The sequence below is a fragment of the Cupressus sempervirens genome, chromosome 4 (assembly GCF_028749045.1).
Source record: "Cupressus sempervirens isolate cs-2001-9-10 chromosome 4, ASM2874904v1, whole genome shotgun sequence".
Taxonomy (NCBI): domain Eukaryota; kingdom Viridiplantae; phylum Streptophyta; class Pinopsida; order Cupressales; family Cupressaceae; genus Cupressus; species Cupressus sempervirens.
The window spans coordinates 324,570,514-324,581,172 of record NC_143121.1 but is presented as its reverse complement, the minus strand read 5'-3'; the positions used below and the strand labels follow the sequence as shown (position 1 = coordinate 324,581,172).

Sequence of the window (10,659 nt, the reverse complement as noted above, 5' to 3'; positions counted from 1 at the left end):
CACTAATAAATTCTAGTATGGTGCTATGAGAGATCAATACCAGTGAAATGAACAACTAAACTTTGTAACAATGTCTGGCTGTTTGTGTCAAATCTGTTTAGCAAAATAGTCAATATGTACTCAATAATGAATTCCAGTATGTGCTCATGTGATTACTTGTATATATCATAATGCCAATCATAATAGCAAAACATGGCAATCATGCTTTTATCTATACATAGTTGACCTATACATAGTTTATCATGGTTCAAATATGTTTAGCAAAACAGTCCAATATATGCTGTAACAGTTTGTTTAGAATCTGTTTAACAAAATAGTAAATATATGCTCACTAATGACTTCCAGTATACTGCTGTGAGAGATCAATGCAATACCATTAATCAAAGTGAATCATGCCAATGAAATGAACAACTAAACTATGGATATATCAAGTATGTATAGATCCATGTAAAATCATTCAACATACTTATGACGTCATAAACTATGTATAGATCAATGCAATACCATTAAACACAGCCAACTCATAAACTATGTATGGATACATGGAAGATCAATGGCAATCATGGCTTTTATCTATACATAGTTGACATATACATAGTTTATCATGGTTCAAATCTGTTTAGCAAAACAGTCCAATACATGTATGTATATATGTATGTGCACACACATGTATGTATGCATGTATGTACGTACACACACACATGTATGCATGCATGTACGTACGTACACACACATGTATGTATGTGTGTATGTACATACACACATGAATGTATGTATGTATGTATGCATGTATGTACACACACACACACATGTATGCATGCATGTACGTAGACACACACATGTATGTATGCATGCATGTACGTACACACACAAGTATGTATGTGTGTACGTACACACACACACATGTATGTATGCATGTACACACATGTATGTATGTACACATACACATGTACAAACTATAACTTGAATTTGGGCTTTTATGAATGTGTTTTAATAAATCGTCGGGTCCGCTGAAACTGAGGCTCGTCTTTTAGAAAATGAAAAGTAGCATAGTTGGCAATGGGAATAGAGTTTCTTTCTGCATTGATCTATACATAGTTTGAAATCATGGCTTTTATCTATACATAGTTTATGACCTCATAAGTATGTTGAATGATTTTGCATGGATCAATACATACTTGATATATCCATAGTTTAGTTGTTCATTTCATTGGCATGATTCACTTTGATTAATGGTATTGCATTGATCTCTCACATCACTATACTGGAACTCATTGGACTATTTTGCTAAACAGTTTTGAACCATGATAAACTATGTATAGGTCAACTATGTATAGATAAAAGCATGATTGCCATGTTTTGCTATTATGATTGGCACTATAATATATACAGGTAATCACATGATCACATACTGGAATTCATTATTGAGCACATATTGATTATGTATAGATAAAAGCCATGATTGCCATTGATCTATACATAGTTGATCCATACATAGTTTATGATTTGGCTCTATTTAATGGTTTTGCATTCATCTCTCACAGCAGTACACTAGAACTCATTACTGGCAAGAAACTGTTACAAAGTTTAGTTGTTCATTTCACTGGTATTGATCTCTCACAACACTATACTGAAAGTCATTAGTGAGCATATATTGACTATTTTGTCAAATAGATTCTAAACAAACTGTTACAGCATATATTGGACTATTTTGCTAAACAGATTTAAACCATGATAAACTACGTATAGGTCAACTATGTATAGATAAAAGCCATGATTGCCATGTTTTGCTTGATTGATACTATGATATATATAGGTAATCACATGAGCACACACTGGAATTCATTATTAAGCACATATTGATTATGTATAGATAAAAGCCATGATTGACATTGATCTATACATAGTTGATTCATACATAGTTTATGACTTGACTCTATTTAATGGTATTGCATTCATCTCTCACAGCAGTATACTAGAACTCATTACTGGCAAGAAACAGTTAGAAAGTTTAGTTATTCATTTCACTGGTATTGATCTCTCACAGCACTATACTGAAATTTATTAGTGAGCACAAGTTTATGACTTGGCTCTATTTAATGGTATTTCATTCATCTCTCACAACAACATACTAGAACTCATTACTGGCAAGAAATTGTTACAAAGTTTGGTTGTTCATTTCACTGGTATTGATCTCTCACAACACTATAGTCGAATTTATTAGTGAGCACATATTGACTATTTTGCTAAACAGATTTAAAACAAACAGCCAGAAACTGTTACAAAGTTTAATTTTTCATTTCACTGGTATTGATCTCTCACAGCGCTATACTCGAATTTATTAGTGAGCACATATTGACTATTTTAAAAACAGATTTGAAACAAACAGTTACCACATATATTGACTATTTTAAAAACAGATTTGAAACAAACAGTTATGTTTGAATGAACCAAAAAAACTTAAAAAAATTCAGTATGCAAAGGTGGGTGTGAGAGGAGAACCGTTTACCGCCGCCGCTGTTCAAAGTGGAGAAGAGAAATCGTAGAAAATGCCACGGCCACAGGAAACCACGGCCACAGAAAACCCACAAACCAGAAACCCTCGCAAACCATGGCCACAGAAAACCCACAAGCCCAACAAACGCAGCAAACTAGAAACCCTCGCCTTCGCACAACAGAGCACGAAAACAATACAACCGTCGTCTTCCAAAAAACTCAATTTGTTCTTCCAAAAACCTAAGGCGAATTCGGCGGACCCGACAATTTATTCAAACGCATTCATAAAAACCCAAAACTTGGTTTTCATTTCAACTTCCACTTATTTTTTGGAAGAAATTTCTTCCAATTTTTGAGCAAAATTGGCAGACGAAACCCGAAACCGAGTTATGCGTTTGATGAACCAAACGCCACCGTTTTCTTCCATAACTCAGTTTTGGCGCTGAAAACCCTATTCTGCGCCCGATATTCCCGTAACCAAACGGGGCCTTAGAAATATTTCCATGTCGAGTTGAAGTTTCATCACACCTACTAATCACTTGGAATTCGTCTTCTTCGAATCCACACTTCCTTGATACGTGCCCTTCCGATTGGGACGTTAGCACTTTCCTTCGCTCCACACTGCACATAAATCACGGATCATCTCATGTATAAAATATGCATAAAAGGAGGAGTTTGAAATGGTCCATGCGCGTGTGGAAATTAAACTTAAGTTCAAAACACGGGCTGTCATCCACCTCATTTACGCGTCCAGTCACATCGTCTTTGTCCGTATCTCTCTGCTCGAGGCGTATAATATACATTGCACGTTACCTTCCCATTCTCAACAGAAAGGTTTTCGCATTTTTTTCTCTGCCTAGTTATCGCCCTCCCTTTCTCAACGAGAAACCCTCTTCCATTGCTTCCGTCGTTTATCGTTTCTGTGTTCACTTTGATCCATTTCCATGGCATCCACTTCTAGAACTACCACGCACTTTTCTGCATCTACTTCTGAAGAATTCCTTCCCCGATACCAGCCCCCCTCTACCAGACTTCCCTTCCAAAGTAACAAGAGGTATCATGTGTTTCTGAGTTTCAGGGGACCAGATGTGAGGAAGACTCTGGTTGACCATCTATTCGAAGCCCTCTCCGTTGCAGGACTCAGTGTCTTCTTAGACTCTGACAAATTAGAAAAGGGAGAACTCATTGACGAGATTTTGGACAGAGCAATAGAGAGCAGTGCCATCCGAATTCCCATATTTTCCAGAGGCTATGCAGAATCGATTTGGTGTCTCAGAGAGGCTGCTGAAATGTTGAGGACACCTGCTCTGATAATTCCTCTGTTTTATTATGTGGATCCAACTCATGTCAGATATCCTGAGAAGGAGAACAGTCCCTATTGCCAATCGTTTCAGAAACACCGCGGCCAGTCAGATCGGTACGAAAAGGAAGAAATTGAGCGGTGGAAGAATGCCCTTCTGGAGATCTGCAAACGCTCGGGTTGGTCCATGGATTTAACAGAGGGGTAAGTTATGAACCTCAGTTTCTGCTTGTATATTGGTTTAACATTTTGCTGTTACATAATTTTGACCGTTTTGTCACTACATAATAGTAATTTAATTATTTTGGTTTATTATTTCATGGCAGCTGAACAATGGAAAACATGTCTTTATTTAGTTAATTACTTAGAAATAAGTTAGATAATTTGACTTCGTTTTATTTGATGGCTGCTGAATGAGGGAGGACAGATGTCTATCCGTTTAATCAATTATGTTTGAATATGAGTTATAAAGTTTTACAGCGATTGATTAGTAAGAGATAATTTCCACAGTTTTTACAGTGATATTAAAAAAATTGAATTAGACGGCAAAATTGGTATGTTAATATATATTTTATAAAGTTAGTTTTTTTAGGGGATCTATCAAATGGGTTTTCATCCTGCTAAGTTAGTCTGCGGCCTTAACTTTTTTTTAATGTCTGAGACTTGAGAGAACCTTCCAACTTTGCCAGTAAATCAGAAGTCTATTGACTAAATTTTAATTATATGAAAATGATTTATATATATTTTATTTTTCTATTGAAATTTTTTAATAAAGTTTTTACTAATTATTACAATTTTTATATTTATATTAATCAAATGAAAATGGGTAATAGATTGTATAGTTTATTTGAATTAAGTAAAAGTGGTTCTATTATTTTATATTTGATTTTAGATTATTTTTGATTTCTTCAATCTTTTATCAATAGATTAAGAGTTCATTGATAAGAAGTCGAAGTGAAGATTGATCATTATGTGTTTTAATTAATTATTGTTATTTATTTTATTTAACTCCATTAGATTCTAACAAGACCTCCTATATAAAAGGCTCACAATTTATGAAAAAATTTCACGCTATTCATGTAGAATAGAATGGGCAAATGTACTGAACCATATCTAACATTCACACATCTTCAACAGAGCCATGCTTTTGGGTCACATTGCCCGCCTAACTCCTCAAAATCTTGTGTGAGATCTTTGATTATGGTCCACACTTAGAAATCTTCATATATTTTCTCCAGTGTTGGGCATGCTGAGTACCAACCAGAACCGCTTTCCATGTCTATTGTACTGTAAATATATTGATGCAAAAGAATGAATATAAGCATTCACTGAATGTGAGTTTCCAGTATGATAAATCTAGAAGACGCCCCATCCTACCAAAACAACTTCATTTTCTGTGTGAAGAAAAGAAAAAATGAAAAACATAGCAAAAATTGAAAAATAACATCGCTGGAAGTTTTTGACTCCATACAACTCTCACAATAAACTGTCTATTCCTCACCCAATTTTGTTGTTCCTCTCTTTCAATTCAATGCATTTGTAACTGACTTACTTTTTATTAAACAGATTTTTTCAACTAATTAAAAGAACCCATTGCACTATTTTTTCAAAAAAGTTTAAGTTGATGTCATAGTAAAAATAAAAAGCCTCTGAGTTTACTTAGTAAGTTTAAATATATAATCAACCCTTTCTTATCAATTTATATCATCAAATCCAAATAAATATAAAATAAATTTTACTTACTAAATCTTTAGTTTATTTTTATTTGTTTAAGCATCTTTTAATTTTTAAATCTTAAACTTTTTTGGTTTTGCATTATCATGTTATTAAATTTTTTCATTTGATTCTTTCACAAAATTTTGAATGTATATTTTACTCAAATAATTTTTAGATGAAATTATTTGAAAGAATAGGGACTTTGTTTGGGCCGCCTACAAAGCAGTATAATTACAGGTAAATTAAGACATTTGCAATCTGCACTGACCTATTCTGACCATTGCAGCTTCGAAGCTCGGATGATAAAGAGGGTGGTGAATGACCTCATTAAGACTTTAGACAGAGTGCCGTTACAAGTTGCCAAGCATCCAGTGGGATTGGAGAACGTCAAGATAGTTCTCATTCAGAAATTAAATCTCAAAGTAATGGATGATGCAACTAAAATAGCAATATGGGGTATTGGGGGTATTGGTAAGACCACAGTTGCAAAGGCCGTGTATAATCAACTCTGTGCAGATTTTGAAGCCTCTTCCTTTGTTTCTAATGTCCGCACCACTGCTGCAGAGACCTCTGGCCTTACAAAATTGCAGAAAAAGATTCTCAAAGATTTATCTAAATATAATATAGAAGTGGACAGTGTTGACGAGGGCATTGCTTTGCTCAGAGACCGTTTGGGAGGAAAACGTGTGCTGCTTGTTCTAGATGATGTTGATGCTGTTAAACAATTGGATGTCCTGGTTGGGGACTGGTTGGCCTGTGGTAGCAGAATTATCATAACTTCTAGAGATAAACATATCTTCAATGTTGGTGGGATTCCAGCCCAATGCATCCACGAGATGAGTGGATTGGAGATTAAAGAAAGTCTCCAGTTATTTAGTTGGCATGCATTTCTCAGAGCATCTCCAAGTCTAGGCTACGAAAATCTGTCAAGAAGAATAGTGGAAGCTTGTAAGGGGCATCCTCTTTCATTGGAAGTGATTGGATCCTTACTGTATGACAAGAAGGATTACGAAGATTGCTGGAAGGAAGCTCTTCACGACATAACTCGCAATTCTGAAATTTATGAAATACTTTATATCAGCTACAATGCCCTTACTGATGAAGAAAAGGAGATATTCGTAGACATTGCTTGCTTCTTTATTGGGGAAGATAAAACATTGCCCATTGTTTTTTGGCAATCCTTGTACAAGAAGGCACACATTGTTGTTTCTAATCTTTCCATGAAATTATTGATAAAGATTGATGATGATGGATTATTCCAGATGCATGACCATTTGCGAGATATGGGGCAAACTATCGCTGAGAAAGAGAAACAGGGAACCCGCAAGTGGAAGCCAACCCATTTTAGCACCGTGTCCAACAATTTATCCCGAATTCGGATCATTGGAGGGAATCCACAAAGTCTTGAAATGGTTTATACGGATGGGCTTCACTATCTCCATTTGGAAAATCTGACCATTGAATGCATGTCAAGGGACGCGCTATTTATGCTGCTTCCCCTAAGTTTGAAATGGTTGAGGTTGGAAAATTGCAAGTTTGAAATTGTGAAGAATTTAACGGTCAAGAAACCACGTCACTCTAGGATTGTGGATAACATTTGGCAATGTAAGATTCTTCAAATGAATGGTTGCTTTAAGTTGGATAGCCCTTGTATCTCTCCCCCGATTTCACTTAGACTTTCTCTATCTCCACCCATTTCGATTCCACTTCCTATGCTCCTCCTTGATACCATTGGCGACCTGTCACAGCTGCAGAATTTAAGCTTGGAATATTGTGAAAGCTTAAGAAGCCTACCTAATAGCATTGGCAACCTGTCACAGCTGCAAAGATTAGACTTGGCACGGTGTGGGAGCTTAAGCAACCTCCCTAATAGCATTGGCAACCTGTCACAGCTGCAAAGATTAGACTTGGCACAGTGTGGGAGCTTAAGCAGCCTCCCTAATAGCATTGGCAACCTGTCACAACTGCAAAGATTACACTTGGCAGAGTGTGGGAGCTTAAGCAGCCTCCCTAATAGCATTGGCAACCTGTCACAGCTGCAAAGCTTAAACTTGGGAGGGTGTGGGAGCTTAAGCAGCCTCCCTAATAGCATTGGCAACCTGTCACAGCTGCAAAGCTTAGACTTGGGATGGTGTGGGATCTTAAGCAACCTCCCTAATAGCATTGGCAACCTGTCACAGCTCCAAAGCTTAGACTTGGGATGGTGTGTGAGCTTAAGCAACCTCCCTAATAGCATTGGCAACCTGTCACAGTTGCAAAGATTACACTTGGCACGGTGTGAGAGCTTAAACAACCTCCCTAATAGCATTGGCAACCTGTCACAGCTGCAAAGATTAGACTTGGCACGGTGTAGGAGTGTAAGCAACCTCCCTAATAGCATTGACAACCTGTCACAGCTGCAAAGATTAGACTTGGCAGAGTGTGGGAGCTTAAGCAACCTCCCTAATAGCATTGGCAACCTGTCACAGCTGCAAAGATTAGACTTGGCAGAGTGTGGGAGCTTAAGCAGCCTCCCTAATAGCATTGGCAACCTGTCACAGCTGCAAAGATTAGAGTTGGCAGAGTGTGGGAGCTTAAGCAGCCTCCCTAATAGCATTGGCAACCTGTCGCAGCTGCAAAGCTTAAACTTGGGAGGGTGTGGGAGCTTAAGCAGCCTCCCTAATAGCATTGGCAACCTGTCACAACTACAAAGCTTAGACTTGGGATGGTGTGGGATCTTAAGCAACCTCCCTAATAGTGTTGGCAACCTGTCACAGCTCCAAAGCTTAGACTTGGGATGGTGTGTGAGCTTAAGCAACCTCCCTAATAGCATTGGCAACCTGTCACAGTTGCAAAGATTACACTTGGCACGGTGTGAGAGCTTAAGCAACCTCCCTAATAGCATTGGCAACCTGTCACAGTTGCAAAGATTAGACTTGGGAGGGCAAAGGTTAGACTTGGGAGGGTGTGGGAGCTTAAGCAACCTCCCTAATAGCATTGGTAACCTGTCACAGCTGCAAATCTTAGACTTGGGAAGGTGTGGGAGCTTAACTAACCTCCCTAATAGCATTGGCAACCTGTCACAGCTGCAAATCTTAGACTTGGGAGGGTGTGGGAGTTTAAGCAACCTCCCTAATAGCATTGGCAACCTGTCACAGCTGCAAAGATTATATTTGGGAGGGTGTGGGAGCTTAAGCAACCTCCCTGATAGCATTGGCAACTTGTCACAGCTGCAAAGCTTGGACTTGAGAGGGTGTGGGAGCTTAAGCAACCTCCCTAATAGCATTGGCAACCTGTCACAGCTGCAAAGATTAGATTTGAGAGGGTGTGAGAGCTTAAGCAGCCTCCCTAATAGCATTGGCAACCTGTCACAGCTGCAAATATTAAACTTGGGAAGCTGTGGGAGCTTAAGCAACCTCCATGATAGCATTGGCAACCTGTCTCAGCTACAAGTTTTGGGCTACTCTTAAGCAATCTCTCTCGTAACATTGGCAACTTATCCCAACTGCATAATTTAGAGTAATTTGGCTGATACAGCTTAAACAACCTCCCTGATAACATTGGAAAGTTGCCGAATTTAGAGTTGGGAGGGTTGAAGGCTAGAACAATGCGACTCTTGTATAATAGATAGTGTGAAAGCATAAGTATCGTCTTGAAACGGTTGTCAAACCGTCATTTCTCTAGCACTTATAACAGTAGCATAGAAACTTAGAATTGATGTATTGGCTGATATAAATGCAATCACCGGCAAGTTGTCACATCTCTAGTGCTTTGTCTTTCAGATACTTCGTGAATCCACACCTATTAAGCGATTCTTATCGAAACACTTTTAGTTCTTCTACGTTCCTTTTACCTAGGAACTAAATATTAGTTAAAATTTTTTAACTAACATAATTGAGATATGAGAGGCATTAAATAGAATTGCTAGAATTGCTCGAAGATGCTTAAATCAGTTGCACATCTGATTCTCATTGAGCAACATACACCTTACCAACATATTGATAAATTTGCTTCATAAGATTCTTATTTATTGATCTAATGGTATGTGGATTCTATCTTTATATTAAATTGCAAAGCAATTTGTTCCATACCAAAAAAATATCTCTTTTAGTCTTGCACTCCACACAATAATGAGGATGATGGATTTTTGCGATTTTTGAAAAAGTTTATGATATGGAGAGGGCCGCTCAAAGTCCTGTCATACTCTAATTGTCACAAGTTTTATTTTATTTGTACTAATAATAATAATAAATTTAAATTTTTAAAAGAATTTATGCGTTTTTAATTTGTGTTATTTGATGGGGTTTTTTTAAGTTTTTATATTTTAAGAGATTTGGAAGTTATAGAGTTTTTTATGATGTTAATATTAATTTATTCTATTATCAACACTCAAATAATAATAGTCAAAGATTATTATAATAGCTAGAATGCTTCTTTCATATTTATTTATTATTTTTGATCATATTCAAATATTGATATGAATTTGTAAGAGTAATCAAATGAAGACACATTCTTAGTAATTAGTGAACTTCCATACAAAACGATGACTTAAATTCAAAAAATATAAAACACTAAGAACACCATTGATCTTTTTGGAGGTAAAATCTTAGAAATTAGATTCTACTAAATTTAAACGAAGGTATATTCCCCTCATTGACAAACTTCCAACCACTATATCTAATTTAGATTCAAAACATATGTCAGGATTACCATTCAAAAAATTATTTAGTCGAAATCTTAAAAACTAGAATGGATTCACAGTCACATAATATAAATATGTAAGTGATCTAGAGATATATATAAACAACAAATTTTCATATTTGACAATATTCATCCAAATAGATCACTAATTATTCTACATGTCAAGGAAATAAAGAACAAGTCAATTTTAGCCAAAGATGATTTCTTTCATTTCTTTGTAGCCTTTGAGCATCTCTTCCACCTCTTAAATCTTCTAATTATATATTTCTCTCCACATTGAGGCTTTAACCTTTCACATATGTTACATGTAATTCTTTCCATACCCTTAGCAATTGGGCAACTTTGATCATTATTTAAAACTATAAAAGTGTTTGCTTCAAATTTGGGCCTTTTCCAAATAGTAATGTTGAACAACTTCAATTTAGGGCTTCTCCAAATTCATATGTTGGGGAAATGTTAATCAAATT

General features: G+C 36.4%; 1 protein-coding gene across 1 annotated transcript; it reads left to right on the top strand.

Moving 5' to 3' along the window:
• Positions 1–3,315: 3,315 nt before the first annotated feature.
• On the top strand, positions 3,316–9,578 carry LOC149561340 (uncharacterized). The gene is made up of 2 exons (XM_089825092.1): positions 3,316–4,000; positions 5,799–9,578. Exons 1-2 carry the CDS (start codon positions 3,441–3,443, stop codon positions 8,959–8,961), a joined length of 3,723 nt encoding a protein of 1,240 aa, XP_089681218.1. The 5' UTR covers positions 3,316–3,440; the 3' UTR covers positions 8,962–9,578.
• The last annotated feature ends 1,081 nt before the right edge of the window (positions 9,579–10,659 follow it).

Excerpts from the sequence above, each read along its gene's own strand:
- LOC149561340 (XM_089825092.1), top strand. The coding sequence starts at position 3,441 with ATGGCATCCACTTCTAGAACTACCACGCACTTTTCTGCATCTACTTCT. Across the intron at positions 4,001-5,798 it reads TCCATGGATTTAACAGAGGG|CTTCGAAGCTCGGATGATAA; the intron begins GTAAGTTATGAA and ends TGACCATTGCAG.